Consider the following 19,443-nt stretch of genomic DNA (forward strand, 5'->3'; position numbering starts at 1 on the left):
TTCCAAGGTCCATTACACTACTAGCATAATTAAATTATCCAGCTTTGTTCTTTCAAGGAGTTTCGTGTCTCCCCCACCGTCTGTAGCTCTGCAAAGTAGCCCTGAGGGTGTCAGATGGATCCCCCTTTTGGGGATTGGTGACACTGATATTCAGAGGTGGTGGGTAATGCCGCAGGGCCTAAAGCAAGCAATATTCAAGGCAAGATAATTAGGACCCAGACATCCTGGTCCTTCCCCGGGGCTTCTGATCCAGACTCCTGTGGGGAATGTTACTATTAAATATTTTGTCCCTGGAGTGTGCTTTTGATTGTATATGGTTTCCTGTTTCCTCTGAAAGGGAGAATTTCTCTGCAGGAAGTAGTTTAATAGTCTGAAAGTCTTACGTCCCTGATCTTGAGATCCAAGTTTCCATTTATAAGTAGCTGAGATCTGTGATAAGAAGGGAGGCAAGGAAAGAGGTAACCCGAGCTGCGGAATATCACTCCTTCTCAGATGGCGAGAAAGGGAAGGGAAGATGGAGGACTCAGCCTCAGACTATCCAAACTGCCTGTTGCAGAAAGGTGTGGACCCCTCCAGTCCCTGCTCATTCTGCATGCCCAGGCCCTTGGTGAGAGGAAGGTGGCGGTGGCCTGCAGACCCTGCCCCGGTCTCAGCAGTTCACAGGATACTTCATCACCCCTGCCTCCAAACAGAACCGTGTGTAGCCTTTTCCACACTCACTCCTTGGATTATCTCTCTTCTTTTGAGTTAACACACATTTATTAAAAGTCTGGCCAAGTCTTTCATCTCTCTAACAGGGAGTTCTTTATGATAACTACACTCAATTGTTCCTGCTCCAGCTTCACCCCTGAACCACTGGGATCTAACCCGGAACACAGAAATTATTAGGTGTTTACAACTGAGGGCTTTGAATGCCCGCATTAGGAACTGGTAACATAGGTCGTGAAGCATCTGAAAAGTCAAAGAGGGGATAGTGAGGTAACTCAGACATTAGCAACAACAAGAAGCTACCCCTAGGCTGAAGGGCAAAAGAAGCAGGTGGTCCCAAAACCCAGGGGCTGTGGGCAGTGAGTGGAAGCAGGAACCAGTGGGCCTGCTAGTGGGAGGTGGAGCCAAGGAAGAGATTTAACCACTGCCTGAGCCCCGCCTGTGACAGAGAGGTGGGCGGAAACATCCCTCCGTCTCCTCCCTCCAGCAGTCCAATGCCTTCAATGAACCCAGTGACCCAGGGCCTTGGGAGATGCAGGCTACAGGAGTTAGCCCCCACCCCTGTGACTCAGAACAGGACAGGGTTGGGGGGGGCGGGTAGGGTGCCCACCTTGAGGACCAGCACACCCAGTCTTGTCTGTGCAGGGATGGAGCAGCTTCTCTGAGGACCTGGCTCTGGTGGCCAGTTCTTTGTCCACCAAAGAGTTTCTGAGGATCTGTTTCCCTCCCTTCTCTTTTCTTTGTCCAGCGCATCTTTCCTGCCTAGGTCCCCGGTCTCTTTATCACCTGGTGGCATTCTGAGCTTTTCCTGTTCTAAGGAGCTTACTGTTCATGGTCTCATAATCCGCCTAAAAATTAGCCCACAGCAGTGTACCTGAAGAGCTGTCCTACGATGCTGTAGGCAGACAGAGGCCAGCCCTCTCTGCAGTCAGGTCTCCAACCCATGAAGAGGGCTTATTCATAATGCAAAGGGCCAATGCAGAGCTCAGGCATGCTCATAGCTCCTGCTGGAATTTAGCTTGAGATGGAAATGCCTCTGCTCTGGGAGACTCTGGGGAGGCTGGTTCTGGCTGGGGAAGCCTCTGCTGGTCTCACTGTGTGTTGGGAGCAGGGCTGCTGCGTGTGTGTTGGAGCCTGGCCGGTGGCCTGGTGGCACTCGCTCATACCGCTCAGAAGAGGCCCTTGTCCTCAATCAATCATGAATGGTCAAATAAATCATTATTATTTATTGCTGAATAAAATGTGGTTTCCATTGCATAAACCATAAAGACTGAATAAATGGATACATGGATTCATGTGTCCATTTTTACGTGTATTTATTCATGTTGAGGTGTTGGGAGAGGAGAAGGGCCCCTGGTGAGAGAGGGGTCAGGCTGAAGGCAGGGTGCCTCTGTCCCCTCAACGGTTGGGACCAGAAACTGAGCCTCAGCCTGATGGTGCTCTCTCTCACCTGGACATCCAAACTCAGCAGCAGGTCCTGTGGGCTCTGCTCCCAACGCCTCTGACAGCCGGGAGCTCCTCCTCACCCCCACCATCACCTACCCGAGGCCACCACCTCGCCTCTTGCCTTCCTGCACGTACATCGCTTCAGTCGTGTCTGACTCTTTGTGACCCCACGGTCTGGAGCCCACCAGGCTCCTCCGTCCGTGGGATTCTCCAGGCAAGAGTACTGCAGTGGGTTCCATGCCCTCCAGGGGATCTTCCTGACCCAGGGATCAAAGCACGTCTCTCATGCCTCCTACATTGGCAGGTGACCTCTTTACCACTGAGCCGCCACGGAATAGGGAAGCCCTGCCTCTTGCCTGGACAGCTGAAGTAGGCTCACTGTGGTGTTCTGGCTTTCCCCGCTGCACACAGCACACTCCACACCACAGTCCGAGGTATCTTTTAAAAACAGAAAGTGGATTATATTCTTTCTTTGCTTACAACGGCTTTCCCTGCACAAGAACAAAACCTTGAAATCTTTCATGTGACCAGCCCAGCCCAGGGGGCCGCCCCAGACCACAGCTCTGATTGCCCTGCCCTGCCCTGTGTCTTGCCCTCACTAGGCTACAGGGGTGGGCAGGGCTCTCCCTGGTTCCTTCAGTGACGTCTTCGAAGGGCTGCCCACCCCGCTTGCCCGCGGTGGGGCCCCACGTGGTGTTTCAGGGCCTCGATGCTATTGCTTCCCCTTTGTCTGGGGCAGTCATCTCTCTGACTAGCTCTCAGCACAGCCCCAGGGGCGATAAGGCCTTAGACCATGACTTGGAGGGGACAAGCACTTGTCCTGTTGAACATGCCCCACCCCATGTGCACGCCAGAACTTGCAGCCTCTGCCGCTCTTTCCCACATGTAAGGAGAGGTGAGTTTTTCTCCCAGCCCTGGGAGGTAGCCCTTCCTGTGAATGCCTGCCCCTACCCCACCAAAGTTCTGAGTCTAACCCTTTCCCACTATGGAAAAAATAGCAAGAAAAACAGATGAGAACTGATACCCTAGGCTGCAGGGTCTGCTGGGACCTGGTCCTGGAGGAGCCCCAGGAAAGCTTTAACCCCAGGGCTCCAGGCAGTTGAGAAGCGTGCAGGGAGGAGAAAAGGGGGGCACCTCTTTAGCCAGAAGCTGCCTTCTCCTTGTCTCCCAGCTGGGACACTGTCAGAATTCATCTCCTCTCTTGATGGGTCATCATTGCCCAGATGTGAGTCCTGGGCTAGGCACCCCCTCCTCCAGTCCTCAGGCTGGGTGGCAATACCAGAGCTCACCGTGTCTACCCTTCTTTCTCCAGGTAGTACCGCCTGTGGACAGGCATTTTAAAGCTTGTCAGAAAGGGATATTCCGAATCTGCTTATCATCCACAAGTAAACAACCCATAGTCAGCCTGCAGAGTGGTCGTGCGGATTACCGAGACGTGAATGTGAAAGCGCTTTATAAGTGATACGCATGATGTGAACACAGAGGTGATAGCTGTGACGGGATGCCTGCCTCCATCCTTCCTTCTGCAGCTGCAGCCCCATTTGGCCCTGCTGAGGCTCACCCCAGGGCCCTGCCCCCTGCTTGTGACAGCCGTGACAGAGTGCCTTTCTCTTTTGTAGAATGATCTTCACTCCTTTAGTCACACCCCATAGACTCTCCCAGAACTTCTTTCACCATGGGATGCGTGGGAAAGCAATTGGAGCTCATCAGAAACAAATCCTGAGCCAGATGATTGCAGACACATTGGGCTACATTTGCTGAACATCTAAAGATAGCAGGGTTTCCCAGGTGTGTGTGTGTTTTCAGGAGCTTTGGAGGGGTAGGAGCTCAGGCACAGGAATGTTGGTGGGGTGCTTACAGAATACTTCACATATATTAACTGATCTGAAGTAGGTCCCATAAACTCATTTTACAGAGGAAGAATTGACCAAGTAGGTTGCAGACCTGGGGCTCAGATATGGATCTGTGACTCCAAAGTATGCACCAGGCTTGCTATTCTGCTGGGGATTCAAGAGGCAGAAATGGGCTTTAGTTATAGCAAGAATGCAAGGGTTCAGTTCAGTTCGGTCGCTCAGTCGTGTCTGACTCCTTGTGACCCCATGAACTGTAGCACGCCAGGCCTACCCTGTCCATCACCAAATCCCAGAGCTTGCTCAGACTCATATCCATTGAGTCTGTGATGCCATCCAGCTATCTCATCCTCTGTTGTCCCCTTCCCCTCCCACCTTCAATCTTTCCCAGCATCAGGGTCTTTTCAAATCAGTCACTTCTTCCCATCAGGTGGCCACAAAGCATTGGAGTTTCAGCTTCAACATCAGTCCTTCCAATGAGCACCCAGGACTGATACTGATCTCCTTTAGGATGGACTGGTTGGATCTCCTTGCAATCCAAGGGACTCTCAAGAGTCTTCTCCAGCACCACAGTTCAAAAGCATCAATTCTTCGATGCTCAGGTTTCTTTCTAGTCCAAGTTATTTCTCACATCCATACATGACTACTGGAAAAACCACAGCTTCAGATAGGCACAAGCAATCTGGGCAGCTTTCAAGACTCCTCGGAGCTCTGGGGACACAAGATTACAGAGTAGGGGAGGGGTACCACGCTGTGGTGTTGGAGTGTTCTAAGGGACTCAGTTTCCCTACTGGGATGATGAGATTGGAAACGAGGTTCCCAAGGTCCCTTCTAGTGCTCAGTTTTCATTTTTATTCTTTTTAATGTTCTTATGTTTTATTTTTATTTATTTGTGTGTGTGTGTGTTTGTGTTGGTGCCAAGTATAGTGCTTAGTTTTTAAACGGGGTGGGAGTGGGTCCAGCTTCTCGCATCCCCCAAATCATTCCCCTTTCCACTCCAGTAAAGTAAATATGGAGGAGAAAGCTGCAGACTCTCCAGGCACAGGACAGAAGAAAACGGAGCTAGAAGGAGGCCTCCGCCTTCACACCCGTGGGCCGCAGGAGCTGTTTACATGCTCAGGAGGCCAATCCATCCATCTCAGAAGCTGCATCGGAAAATAACAACCGGGCAAGCTGCTGGCCCAGAGCCAGGCAGGCCCCAGCCTTTGGCCCTCATCCCAAGGCCAGTGCATGGGCCACGGACATGCTGGCTGCTGGCTGAATTGGTTTAAAGGGAAGCGGGGAGCCCCTCTAGACTGCATCTCCTCAACCTTGGGGACAGCGAGAGGGGCATGGCCCGCGGGCAGCCTCGTCCATTCTCGGGGCCCTCCTAATGGTTTCATATCTGTGTGTGTTACGGCCTGAAGAGGGTTGGGTGCTCTGCCCCTCAACGTGGTCCTGCTTATTTTCTTCAAAGGACATATCACAACCTGTAGCTGCATTATTCCTCTCTTACTTTAATGTTTTCTGTTTCTTCACTTAAAATATGAGCTATGTAGCGGGAGGGGTTCTTTATCTTAGTCCCAGCACAGGGGCAACGCCTGGCACGGAAAGCACTCAGAAAACGGATGACCACGCCCAGGCATGCAGGCCGGGACTGGGGTCCCCTGCATGCGGGTGTCAGTCCTCTTTCCAGTTAGTTTGGGGGAGGAGAGCTGCTTCTTGAGATGAACCCTTCAGGAGACAAGCATGTACAATGGCTGAAAAAGGAGGGGAGGTTGGGATGGGGGTGGGGAGACGGGATGGAGCCATGGGAGGCAGGAGTGGGGGAGCTTTTTATGATAGTGAGTCAGCTGGCCCAAGGGGAGGGGCGGTTTGTTAATCATTTTGTTGTGTGGTCAGCTAGGAAGCACAGGATAGCCTGCACCCTCCATGTGGCCTCGGGAAGAACACTTGACTACCTTGAACATCAGTCAATGGGCCCTCATTCTGATGGTGCTTTTCTACCACATGGGGACTGTCACGAAGCCATGATAAGGTTACCAGTGGGGGTGTGCCAAGGGCGTATGAACAATTTTTACTTTGGTAATTTTAGTAAAACTCCTAAAGGAGTTCATCTGTTATTTTCTTCTAGATTTTTCCCACCCTCAGCAGGCGACATGAGCCAGTGCATTACAAGTTCTGGCCTAAATTTTAGATCCCAAAGACTTTGCCCTCTAGCCAAAGACATGCACCTCCCCACTTACTGGGCCCTGGCTGAGCAAGGAGCTCCTCTTAGAGACCCCTGGGGTTGGGTGAACCGAGGAGGGGGCCTCACACTCTGCCCTCCTCTCCCTCAGGTACAAGACAGTGGTGACTCCTCGAAGGGCTGTGGTGGCCATCGCTGGCTGCTGGATTCTCTCCTTTGTGGTGGGCCTGACGCCCATGTTCGGCTGGAACAACCTGAGAGCCGTGGAGCGGGACTGGCTGGCCAACGGCAGCGTGGGCGAGCCTGTGATTGAGTGCCAGTTCGAGAAGGTCATCAGCATGGAGTACATGGTCTACTTCAACTTCTTCGTGTGGGTGCTGCCCCCGCTGCTGCTCATGGTCCTCATCTACGTGGAGGTCTTCTATCTGATCCGCAAGCAGCTCAACAAGAAGGTGTCGGCCTCCTCCGGAGACCCGCAGAAGTACTACGGGAAGGAGCTGAAGATCGCCAAGTCGCTGGCCCTCATCCTCTTCCTCTTCGCCCTTAGCTGGCTGCCCTTGCACATCCTCAACTGCGTCACCCTCTTCTGCCCTTCCTGCCGCATGCCCAGGATCCTCATATACGTCGCCATCTTCCTCTCGCATGGCAACTCGGCCATGAACCCCATCGTCTACGCCTTCCGCATCCAGAAGTTTCGAGTGACCTTTCTTAAGATCTGGAATGACCACTTCCGCTGCCAGCCCGCGCCCCCCGTTGATGAGGATCCCCCAGCAGAGAGGCCTGATGACTAGACTCCACCTCCCGCCCCCCTTGGCCCGCATCTGGGGTGTCTCGGCCCAGGGCTCCCCTCCCTGCTATCCCGCTCGTCTCCCTTGTCTCTCCCTCCTGTGGGCTGTGGGCTGTGGGCTGTGGCTGAGACCCACCCCTCACGGTGCTGGGGGAGGTTTGGGAGGTCAGTCCACGGGGAGAGAACCAGGTAACCTGAGGGAAAGAGGAAAGTGGCTTGGGCCTCCCCATCTGCCTGATCAACCCAAGGCAGCCCAGGGCTGCAGCCTGAGTGGGCCTGAGACCCTGAGACTGCCGAGGGACCACACAGGCCAGAAGAGCAAGCTCAGCTCCCACAGCAGGCAGAACAGCAGCGTGTCTGACTTAGGTGCTGGGATTGCAGCCCTGGGACCCAGCTTAAGGAGAGAAGCCCCTGCCAAGATAGAGAGAAGGAGAGAAAGTGTTTTCTCTCCTGTTCTACAGGAGAAGGTGGCCAGAGCCACTGATAGGCAGGAATCAAGGAGCCTTTAGTCCCCGCCTTCCACAACCCTGTGTCCCTGGCCATGATGCTTGCCAGGGTGCCTGCTCTTCTCGCCCCAGGGATTCCAAGGTTACACTTGTGGGAGGCAGAAAGAACGGGTCCAGAAATCATTTCCACTATTTGCTTTATTCTCCACCAGCCCTTGGGCCCTGAGTGGGAGCTCCGTGCTCCCTGGAACTAGTGTGGAATGGCAGGTGTGGGCCTCAAACAGCCACAGGGCAGAAGCATTGAGCCCTGATTCTTGCCCTGAGCACCCCAAGTAAGAGAAGGAAGCGTCACGGCTTGTCATCTGGGCCACCAGCTCTATCCGCTCCACCCCTCCTCTGTGCTGGGCACCCTCCTAGGTGACACCCCTCTTTGCTGCTTCTGGGGAACTCCAGACCTGTCAGCTCTGGGGAGCACGCTGCCTGCCTGGGGAGGAGACGAACAAGGGAAAGTGGGCTGCCATGGGCACCGTGGGATGAGTGTGCCAGGCTGCTCAGGCCAGAGCAGACGCCCCTCTGGAGTGTGTGGACAGGAAGGTCTTAGCGGATTTTAAGTACCCTCAGCACCCCGGCACTAGCTCTTTATTCACGGGCTTTCGGCTCTGTGGCAGTGTCTAGGCCTTCAGACTAGACCCTTCAGGAAGGGTCTACTCCTGGCCCAAACCAAAGCTCCTTATACAGAGGAGTGAGGGGCCAGGTTCTAAGTGTGAACAGCAACTCCAGGGCAGATTCCAGGCCCTTCCCTCTCTCAGGTGGAATGTCCCCTGGCTCCCAGGGAGGTCACTTGAGGAATAAAAGACTGTCAACCCTCATGGATAATGCACCCCACCACTGAGGGCAACAGGCAACCTCAGCAGATAGAAATTGGCAGTGGTGTCTGGGGAGAAATGAAGGGAATGGGGAGGGCATGGAGGTGTTTGGAGCAAGGAGCGTCCAGAGAAGGGTGTGTTTGTTCCTGTAGTTACCCTCTAAGGGCAGCAAACTCTGAATGTGAAGCGAGATCCTAGAAGATCTCATATCTGGAAAACCCCCATGAGATCACGAGACCGCTCCCAGCGGACCTTCCTCACGGTGTCAGAGGCAGAGGCTCCATCATGGGGACACATTCAGCCCATCCTCCTGGGGACACAGTGCCCATCACGCTGACTCTCACTGTCACAGAGGCGCTGCACCATAACACCAAACACCTTTATTCAAGTGCTTCCCGCCCAGCATACGACTCTTTGCAGGAGGGCTCCGATCTTTGCACCTTCCAGGACTCCTGGTGTCTAGAAGCCTGTCCAGAGGCCTGCTCGGCCCGCTCCCAGTGGAGGGACAGAGGCGAGGCAGGTACCGAGGAGCAAAGCCATCAGCTGTCGCTGTGGGGTGAATACCTCTGGCCTCTGAGGCGCTTGATTCTGGGCCTGGCAGCCCTGACCCCTCAGGTCTGCGGCACCTGGCAGAGAACATTTCATGAGCCCTGCTGGTAGGCAGAGCTGGGCGACGTGCGCCTGCTGAAGAGGTAATATGGGGGAAAAGTCCTCCCTTCCTGCCTCCCCTCCCCTCAGGCCCTAGACCCGCAGCCCGGGCTCCAGCTCTGGCCCCCGCAGCTCTAGGATACACCCTCACCCATCCAGAACCTCAGATCCACCTGGGAAGGGCAGTCAGGGCACGGTTGTTTCTGCTACTTTTCTGGCTGAGGAAATTATCCCACGGGGATGCCCTAGCCTAAGGTCATTCAGAGTCGGGACTAGACCCTGTCCTGTGCCCGTCCCCTGGATGTCCATGCCTTCCAGCCCTTGCCAGCATCACACTACCGTGATGGGTCTCCGGAGCACCACCGGGACTGCGCGGGTATCTTGCCTGTGGCTGCAGATTTATACTCAGAGCTGACTGCCACCCTCCCTTCTTAAGCCCACCCCTGCTCCAGGCCTCCACCCCCAGAGGCAAGAGAGGGGGTGCTTGCAGTTACTTACCTTTCTCCTCTTCACAGCTTCCACCAGAGGCTTCTCAGTGTGTGGCTGAGGCTGGGAGAGACCTGAAGGTTAGAGCTCAGGGAGGGGGCAGGTGTCTGCTGGGGACCCAAGTGCAGGGTGGGAGATAGTGAGTCTCACACCGTCACCCAGTGAGCCGTGTGTCTGTGAGGCAGACTCCAGCCCTCCTTTTCCCACACTGGGCCACCCTCCTTCTTGGCAAGTCCTCCTGAGAGTCTGACCTCTATCTTTACTCTCCTCATCTTGCCTTGATTTTCAGCGCTCAGCCTCATCTAGTCCAGCAGGAGAAAAGATGGCTTCTCCTGGTCTCCCATACATCAGAAGATCCCTAAAAAGCAACCTCTCTCAGTCCTCACCTTTCACCTCCAGCCGGCAGTCCACAGACGCCTCCCCCAGCACATTGATGGCCTTGCAGGTGTAAACTCCGGAATCAAAGGGGCTGGGTTTCCGGATCTCTAGGGTGCAGACCCCTTGCTCAGAGAGAGCTCGGTATTTGGGATCACCCTGGATGTCCATCTTGTTTTTCATCCAGATGATCTTGGCCTGGGGGGGCAAGGTCAGAGAGAGCTGGGGAGGGTGTGGGCCAGGATGAAGCCCCCGAAGGCCACCCTCAGGCTTAGGCGGAGTAGTCTGGAAAGATCCTTCACCTCACCTTGGGTGAAGCTCGGACACTGCAGGAGAGCTGTGTGCTGTAGCCGGGGGTGGAGGTGTGGTCAGCCAGGGGCTGAGTGAACGAGGGGGCTTCGGAGAAGTCTCGCTCAACAAAGCTTTTAGGTTTGGCAACAGTATCTGGTTTCAGAGGAGAAAGACAGGATGAATTTGAGGTTACAGGAGGAGACCTCTTAAGACTGACCTCATTTGTTTTCCTGAAATAATCACTATAGCTTACACCTAGGTATCCCATCTAATCTACACAGGATTCCTTTGGAAGGGTAGGTTGATCACCCCAGCTAACAGATGGAAAACTAAGACCCTTCATGGATGAGGGACTTGCCAATCTCACATAGTGAGTTTGCGGCGTAAGAGGTGGAAGGCCACATGCTGGTCGTGGCTCTTTGAGCAGAGAGCTGGTGGTCTGGAGGCAGACTGAGGGCAGGCGACAGTCCGCTTCACCCCGCCTCCACCGCTGGAGGCCCATGGCAGGACCCCCGGCTCCTGAGATCTCCGGGAAGCCAACGTGCAGGAGCAAAGACAGTATCTCAGGGAGGCAGACGAAAGCCAAAACCATGGGAGGATGGTGACACTGACTGAGGGTGGAGACTAAAAACCCAGCGAGTCCACACATTTTTTCTCTTTGTCTTCAGAGACTTTACTGGCTTTCTATTTTTAAACAAAACCTTTTTCCTAATTCTGTGCAGCTTAGGCTGGTGTTTAAAAGAGTGTGCTTTCTGTGGCCCACACGGACTGTGTGGGGCCCTTAGGCCCAACGTCCAAGTGACAGACAACGTGACAGGGAGAAAGGACTGGGAATTTCACGTTTGACGCAAGAGGACCACGTGTCTGTGTGGAAACAGTGAATATCCACATCTCTGTCGTCCATCTATGTGGTGCTATATTAGAGTTGGGAGTTTGCTTTGGGCAAACTCGCCAGTCTACCTAACCACACACATTGTCCTTCAGAGTGGTGCTCTTGGGACGCTGTCCATGAGACCCAGTGACTGCTATGATGCCGGCAGCCACGTGGCATCTTTAGCATAAGTGCAGTCTCCCAAGGGGTGCTGCTCATTTGCGTGGTTTACTCTGATGTGTTTGTTGCAATCAGTCAACCACATTCATCTTTTATAGTCACTCTGTGAATGTGTGTGTGCGCATAGCGGTGGCCTGGGTGTGGAGAAGCAAAAGTTCTGGCAAGTGGACTCCTGTGAGACGCACCCAGGGAGGGGTGCCAGCACTCCAAGCAATGGAAGAGACAGGCGTGGCGATGCCTGGCTTGGTTTCTGGTCTTAGACCCTGACCCACCTGTCTTTACGATGTGGGCGAGCTCCTTGGTGACGGCTGCTGAGGCGCTGAGTCCACACAGGTTTTCTGAGAAAACTCGGAAGGAGTAGGAGTTGCCCACGATGAGGTCAGAGACAGTGCAGGTGGTGGGGCGGCAGCGCTCGATCACCGTGAACCATTGCTGCAAGAGCCCGGGCCTGCCGTCCTCACTCCCCATGCCCTCACCCTCCCTGCGCCCCGGGGCCTCCTCCTCTGAGGGGCTTCTGGAAGAAGGCGACCTCTCTGGGGACCTCAGAGAATTCTAGAACCTTACTGATCCAAGAGTGGCCAGATGACCTGCAAAGTAAGAATCACCTGGGACCTTCAGAGATGTGTAGGATCTCAGTCCCCACCTCAGACCCACTGAATTAAGACCTGCATTTTAGCAAAATTCCCAGGTAATTCACATGTACATTACATTTTCAGAAGCACTGCTTTAGAGCTTGAAGGGCCCCAGAGAACAGTCCTTGCAGTCTTCATAAGGAAACTGAAGTCCAGAGATGAAAGAGATTTGCCAAAAGCCACACAGTGAGTCAGGATCACAGTGGGCAGACCAGAAGGCCTCAGTTCTGTACTCTCTGTGAATAGGCCTTTCCCACCACCTCAGCCACTTCCTCTCCCCCAGACCCACCTCTAGTCAGGCCCTCTTCCCCACGCCACGCTGCTCCAGCAGGCCTCACCCTTGTCTTTCTGTCTGCCTTCTGCACCGTGTAGCCCAGGAGCTCTGTGTTGCCTGTGTCCTGGGGCGGTGTCCACTGGAGGGTAGCGTTGCAGTTCCAGACATCCAGCAGTCTGATGTTGCTGGGGGGTCCAGGTTTCTCTGCAGGACCAGAGAGTAAGGAGGAGGGCTGGGCTCGCAGCAACCCCACCCTCAACACGATCAGGCTCCTATCGCTCCCTCTTGGCCTGACCCCCCTGACCATCAGTCCTGGGGTGGGGGAACCTCAGCCCTTGCCTCCCCTGGTCCCATACCAATCACCAGGATGTTGATGGCTGCTTTGGCCTCCAGGCCTTTCAGCTGCACAGTGAGCTCATAGCAGCCTGAATCGGAGCGCTGGGCTGAGCGGATGAAGAGGATGGAGTCCTGGTCCCCAGTGCGCACGCTCACCCGCTGGCTGTCCAGGGCATGACCGTTGTGGGTCCACGAAGCCTGAGGCTTGGGATTCCCCTGGGAGAGAGAAACTCTCTGAGTGGGAGCAGAAGGTGCCAGGCCCCACCACCGCTCCAGGGTTCTCTGGAGCTGTGCTCAAGGGAGCTGGCTGCACCAGCCTTGTCTAGGAAGGGCAGCAGCGGGTAGAGCCACAGGCGCTTCCTAGAGCCTCATCGTCCGGTTGTCCAGCCGGCCCTGGGGCCACCTGTTCTATTCGCCGGCTGGAGAACTGACTGAGTCATGTGTATCTTGATGGGTGGGTCTCAGCAGACCTCCAACAGAACCCTGACATTTTCTGGGCTCATCCGATACACCTCAGGTGGGGCCCTGTATTTCCACCCAAGCTCTTACCCTGGGAGGGAGGCATACCCACCTGGAAGGGGATTTGCAGGTTAATCGACTCTCCCACCTGGCGAATGTAGGTCTGACGAAGGTGCCGGGGAACACGGATCTTGGGGGCCTCTGCATTAGAACGAGAGTCTAGGCTTAGCATAGCAGTGGGGCTACTGAGAGGCTTCTGTGGCAGGGGACGGGACAAATAGTGAGGCTGCGCCCCGCAGGAGGGCTCCTGGGATGCTCTGAGACTGCCTCCTTGTGGGCAGGGCAAAGCTCACTCCCCAGATTCAGGGGCCAGAATCCCCTGGGGCCCTTGGGGAGTTGAGAAACAGGAGGTTCCAGGAGGGCAGGGCCTTCACGGTGTGAACTGGTAGGCATCCTAGGCACTCCCTTGGTGCCCCAACCCTGCCAGACTGGGATTTGCCCTGCAGCCCTGGCATTCCTGGACTCCAGATGGGCCCTGCTGGATCCCCGGCTCCCCCTGGTGGGGAGTGCGTGCGCACCTGTCGCCTGCATTCCCAGGAAGTGTGGCCAACTCTGTCTCCTTCCTAATGCCTCTGCCCTTCTGCCTTGCACCAGCGCAGGCCTTCAGAGATGCCCCTGTGAGACCCATTTGCACATTGCTGTGTCCCCAGTCAAGTAAGAGAGCTGGGGTCTTTCCCTTGCTAAAGGGAGCAAGAGCAGGCATACCCCCTTCCTTCTCTTTTCCCTTCCATTACCTTTCAGTCTGCGGAGGTCCTTCCTGACACCTTACTTCTGACCTGTGCTGTAGTGGAGAACCACCTTCCTGACCATCACCTCATTGGGTGCAACCCCTGAAGCTGTTGGGTGTTCCACGGGGAGCTGTAACACCCTCACAACTCTGCCTAGGCGGGATTGGGGTGGGGGTGGCTGAGGCCCCTCAGTGGCAAACAGGTGGCAGCAGTTGGTTAGCGGCATGCAGGGTGGAGAGGGAGGAGACAGTGAGAAGGAACACGGTGTCTCTGAGGATTAGCTGTGCAGGCACTTGGCCCTGGGAGCACCAGGGGTGGAATGTTCCAGAGGCAGCTGCAGGGGGCCAGGAATGCTTGGCAGCTCCAGGTGGCTGAAGAGGGACAGCTGAGCAGCTAAGGACTCTAGACAGGGTCCCCACCCTGCCCTGCCCCTGGCTGCTCCCCGTTTATTCACTCTCTCCTCCTGCCCTCTTCTCTCCAGGAAATCCCCTTCTTTCCTGCCAGAGGAGTTTCAGTGGAGTAGTGGGTGCTGAGTCTAGCTGACTCCTCCAATGTTATGCCTTGAGGTCGAAGGTCCTGGCCCCAGCAAGCTCTCAGAGTCCGAGCTCCCTGTGCCATCAGGGAGGGTCCAGGGTGCCTGCTAACGCCCCCTTCCCAGCCAGGATGGCTCCCACCGCTTCCAGGCTAGAATCATACCGAGCTGCAGGTGGGACCATGTCTCACCCAGACTCGAAGGATGGACATGTACTCTGGTTTCGAAATACACCAGAAAAGATTGCTTGCCACCTGGTGGGACAGGAATGGTCCTGTGTGGGAGTCAGTTCTGGAACTGCCACTAATAGTCTGGGTGACCTCAAGGGAGTCCTGGGGTGCCTTGGCTTGGCTAGACCAGCCATGACAGTCCATAATTCTATATTGCCTAGCCCTGTGGGTCCCACCTCTCTCAGGCCTTAAAGCTGAAAACTATCTCCTTGAAATATTCCTTCAATATTTCCCTCTTTCTGGAGGCCTGTCCAGGCTGCAGGGTGCCCCTCTGCCTCCGAGAGAGAGGAGGGCAGGACAAGCAGGAAGGTGGAGGCGGCCTCGGGCCACCTGCTGGCCCATGTCTCTTGTCACTCTGGGGCTCTGGGCTGTCCCCAGAGACCTTGGATCAGACCAAATGACTCACTGCCATTAACAGACTGAAACCTGAGCAGCCTTGGGAGGGGAGCAAGGGTAGGCTTGAGGCTAATGCACCCTACAAATAGAAATCTTAGCAAGGAGACAGCAGCTGGCCTCCCGGGTTTCCAGTTCAGCACTGGCCTCTGGGGATGGAGAAACTTTCACAGGTCTTTTGCAGGGTGTTTGTCTTCTTTCCACTAGGGACGTGGTACAGTAAGAGGCAAACAAAGACTTTTCTCTGTTCCAAAACCTTTGGGAGAATCTGGAACCCAGGTCATATGAAATGAGCAGAAAATGAGCTTCTGTGGCTGCTGAAGGGATTACGATTAGATAGGAAGAATGAAATGACTCTAAGCGTTGGGACTCTTGAGGCAGGTGACCGGGGCAACGTGAGCTTTCATTTCTGGGGGTCGGGAAGCCCTTCCTCCAATGCTTGAGAGCTGGACCAACCAGAAAATTGGCCTCTTTGACCTCCAGAGACTCCTTGCTGCCGAGGAACCTGGAACTTTCTTAAGGCAAGATGGCGCTAGCAGGTGGCTTGTGCACGTGAGTGTGGGGAAGCAAGTCTACCCATTGGCCTCCTTTTCTCCGTCCACTAGCTACGGTGCCTGGGAAGGGCTGGGGAGCAGGGATAGGCTTTACCGATGGTCTCCTGGATGTGGACAAGCTGCTCCAGTACCGCTGGTGGGCCAGCCCCTGCAGAGCTCACTGCAGCCACGCGCACGAAGAACTTGTCACCTACAGCCAGGTTCCGCAAGGTCTGCTGGGTCACCATCATGGGCCGGGCATTCACAGGCACCCAGTCCAAGGCTGAGAGGAATGAAGACAATACAAGGCCCTGGCCCCATGGCCGCAGGCACCCTTTCTCAGTGGGGCTTCCCTTCTCACTGATGGTCTGAGGAAGCTAGCCTCCCATTCCGGGCCTTATATTCCTTGTGCTCTCCCTCCTGGACTTCTCATGTGCCAAATGCCATCAAAGACACCTTGTGTCAGAGCCCTTGAGTGGTGGCCAGAGATGGGGTTGCTGAAGCCCAGAGAGGCTTGGACACGTTTGCCAAGTCACACAGTAAGGTGGGGGCAAAGGCAGGAGCCAGACTGAACTTGCGTGTCGCCGAGGTGGACAAGATGGCGGGGGGCAAGATGGCGGCATCAGGAGCTTGGCCACAGCCCCGCTCCTTCTCCTCACTGTTTCTTGTTCTAACTTAGCCCTCTCCCTCAGCTCTACAAGCAGGGTCCTCTGAGACTCAGCACCTCCTTAATTCTTACAGAGGAGAACCGCAGTGTCACCGACCCTTTTATCCTTGTTACTCAGAGGCTTCCTGAAGCTGGAGGACAAGGCACCTGCTGAGGCCCGTTGGATGCCCTCCTGCTTTCAGAGATGTGTAGGTGAGCCAGACGCTGTCTTGAGGCTTAAGCAGACTGCCTCCACTCCCGCTCTGCGTCTCCCTCTGGTCTGACTCCACTGCAGCGTCTGGGGGCTTGACCCTACTGCCCCCCAGGCCCACCTCCCCTCCGCATATGAGGGCTTAACCCGGAGCTCACCTCCCTCTCGACGGAGTTCCAGCACATAGCCCTGAAGCCCCAGCCTCCCCAGCCTCTCTGGAGGCTCCCAGCTCACAGTCACCGAGCTGTCACTCACATCCTCCACGGCCAGCAGCAGCGGGGCACTGGGGACATCTGAGAGAGAAGCAGGGGGCGGTGAAGGGGTTTGCAGCCGAGACCTCGCCCCGCACCGCTCCCTGCCATGACTGCCTCCCCCCTCCGCCCGCCCCAGCTCTCATCACCTTCACGTGGAAGTGCAGGGTCAGTGGCTGTGGGGGCTGCGGGGGCTGCAGAGGCTGTGGGGTCAGGAGGCTGATGGGCAGACTCCTGTGGCTCAGAAGCCTGCTGCCCCCCGGGAGCCTGCTCCCCCCCAGGAGCCTGCAGAGCTGCCGTGTCTCCAGAGGGCTCTGTAGGGGGCACACGGGCAGACTCAGAAGCGGTCTCCTCCAGACCACAGGCAGGGGCCTCCAAGGTGGCTTTTTCTGTCATTGCGGTGCCTGATGGAGGGTCAAGCTGGAGTGTGCAGGGGTTTGCACTGGAGGAGCTGTGCTTCCAGGGTGCCTGGGACTACCTAGGTCCAGTCTTATATAGTCAGGGGGCTGCCCCACCCCCAAGCAAATGTTCCCAGCTGTGGGGTCAGGTCAGGCAGGGGGACCGAAGGGAGAGGGAGGCGCCTAGGCCAGGAATAGCTCTGGGGGCGGAACTTCAAGGGTCCCTTGAGGAGCGCACAACCTCGTCCATCATCCCGATTGAATCTTAGAGACAGGGTTCTTGTGCCCAGATGGGAGGAGGGCACAGATCAGTGAGATGGGACGTTGCCAGGAGCCTATGCCAGGGGTCAGGGCATTGGGAACAAGAGATTCTATCTGGATAATGAACCCAGATCAGGCTCTGTGTGTTTGGCCTCTGTGGGGCCACTTGTGCTCAGGGCTTCTCGGCTTGGGTGCACACAGCTTGAAGCAGCCTTCTCTTAGAGCACTCCCAGCTTTGTTCCTGGGCTCCCACACTCCCCTAGTCCTTACAATCCCCGGGAATTTTCACTTGGGCTGTATGAGGCTGAGGGCCTAGAGAGGGAGGGAGCTGAGATGCCCAAAGTGGGCTGGATTGCAGGAAGTCTTCTAACAATGGGATCCCAGGAAGGGAGTCCAAGGCTCCAGGTTACCCAGTCTGTCAAATTCCTGCTCTGGACCTCAGTTTCCTCATCTGTTACAGAGGGCACTATGACAATCCCCTAGCCCTTGGGGTGAAATCAAATCGTAAGACAGATCTGGAAGAGATCTTGGAGGAGGACAGCACTCAGAGACTTCTAGAGTCCTCGAAGCAGAACATGGCATGGACGTTGGCATGCCACGGGGAAAATGAGGCAGGTATGGCCAGATTCCCAGTCACTCAGTCATTCATCGGATAAAACATTAAGATTTGTGGCTGGCGGGACTGTAGATAGGAGCAATCTCTTTGAAAAAAGTGAGATGGTATCTAGTCGAACTGAAAACGTGTGACCCAGCAGTTACAGTCCCAGGAACATGCATGTAAACATTCACAGCAGCATTGTTGATAACATTAAACTTGGAGAACACAGCCCTGCCTCAGCAGAGGAATATATAAATAAGTGGTGTATATGTGCACCTATAAACCAAAAATGAAATAAAATGAGCAAACTTCAGCTACACGGTTGATCAAACAGACATAACAGGGAGCGAAAGAATCTGGGCACAGAGAGTGATGCAACCCCATTCATACTCAATTCAAACTCGGGCAGCACCAGATCTCTTCTTCAAGGGGCATCTTTAGGTGATAAGACCACAAAAGAAGGCAAAGAAGATTAGGATAATGCTTGCGCCTGGGTGGAGGGACAGAGATATGGAGTTTCAGAGGCACGAATGCGGTCTTGTTTCCCGTCCTGAGTAGTAGTTTTACAGGCTTTCACTATATAGTAATTCTTTAAATTAAAAAAAAAAATACATTTTGTGTGCTCTTCAGCATGTGTGATATATGCTACCATTTTAAAATCAATGCCCGTGTAATTTATTTCAAGCCATCAGTCGTGTTTACACTCTGCCCCTTCCCCAGGGCTGAGGAGTGTGGCCACGTCCCACAGTGGCTGTCCTTGTTGGGAAGGGCAGTCGAGGGCCTCAGGAGCCTCTCGATCCTGCCCTGCTTGTGTGCCCGGGCCCTCTGCTGGGTGAGTCAGAGTCCTGCTGGGCGGGATTCAGGTCCTGGAGACCCAATCCCCATCCCTGGCCTCTGACTCTGCAGCTATAAGTGAATGTGACTAACTCTGCGGGACCCTGAGTCAGCCCTGCAGAGCCTGCCCCAGGATGGGGGAAGGGTGGCCGGGGGAGGTGGGGAGGGGGTTAGCTGCACTGGAGGACTCACAGCTCCTGGGATTTCAAAGACCCCCGTGTGGTGGGAGGGCAGTGGGCACAGATTGGGAATGCTGGGCCCACTGGCCAGCAGTGAAATGCCAGACAACCTTGAAGCTCTGGCCAAGTTCTCACTCTCTTTGCCTTTAGCTTGGCAGTGACCTTGGGATTAGTTGCTTCTGTCCTGCTCCAGCTAGTTCAGATTTCAGGGAGGCCGATAGGTATTTCCTTTCCCCACACCTCAAACTAGTGCCACAAGCCACTGGGCCAAGTCACAGATAATTCAAACATCCGGGAATCCACAAATAAATTCTCTTTGATTTGGGACCATGCAGATGAACCCTCTTTGGATACAAAGCTTGTCCAAGGCTCTTGGAGTCTGCAGGAACTGTTAAGAACATTTCTACTTCATGAAGGCTAGAACCCTGGCTGATCTTCTGAGCTCGTCCTGTCTGACCCACACTGTCTTATCTGGCCCCCACCTCATGTCCCAGCCTGGGCCAAGGAGCCTTGATTTCTGCATGGGCTGAGGGCTGAGTGTGTCCTGAGAGGAGACAGAGGGCTAGGATACAGCCCTACGACATCTGACCAATTTCAGTCCAGCAATGAAAAGGGCTCTTCTAAGGTGATGAGCAACTGGTCACTGAGAGTGGGGAGCTTGGAAGGCCAGCTCTCAAGATCTGCAGAGACTCTAGACCTGGGATTGTGGGACAATGTGTGAGGTAACGTTGGTGTCTCCTTCTAACCCTGAGTCCAGGGTCAGGGCT

General features: G+C 55.0%; 2 protein-coding genes across 2 annotated transcripts in view; one reads left to right on the plus strand and one right to left on the minus strand.

The window, feature by feature from the left end:
- Window positions 1-6,962, plus strand: part of ADORA1 (adenosine A1 receptor) — a 38,412-nt gene extending 31,450 nt beyond the window's left edge. Inside the window, exon 2 of the mRNA XM_068986528.1 lies at window positions 6,323-6,962. Coding sequence (XP_068842629.1) covers window positions 6,323-6,962 — 640 coding nt within the window. The remainder of the gene's footprint in view (window positions 1-6,322) is intronic.
- Window positions 6,963-8,553: 1,591 nt separating this feature from the next.
- Window positions 8,554-16,802, minus strand: MYBPH (myosin binding protein H). Its single transcript, XM_068986373.1, has 11 exons — window positions 16,556-16,802; window positions 16,314-16,448; window positions 15,414-15,581; window positions 12,935-13,023; window positions 12,384-12,579; window positions 12,092-12,231; window positions 11,394-11,553; window positions 10,087-10,223; window positions 9,791-9,977; window positions 9,417-9,478; window positions 8,554-8,580 (listed from the first exon to the last, which is right to left on the minus strand). The coding sequence occupies exons 1-11, from the start codon at window positions 16,800-16,802 to the stop codon at window positions 8,554-8,556; spliced, it is 1,548 nt and encodes a 515-aa protein (XP_068842474.1).
- Window positions 16,803-19,443: the final 2,641 nt, after the last annotated feature.

Source organism: Capricornis sumatraensis, chromosome 14, assembly GCF_032405125.1.
Source record: "Capricornis sumatraensis isolate serow.1 chromosome 14, serow.2, whole genome shotgun sequence".
Lineage (NCBI taxonomy): Eukaryota > Metazoa > Chordata > Mammalia > Artiodactyla > Bovidae > Capricornis > Capricornis sumatraensis.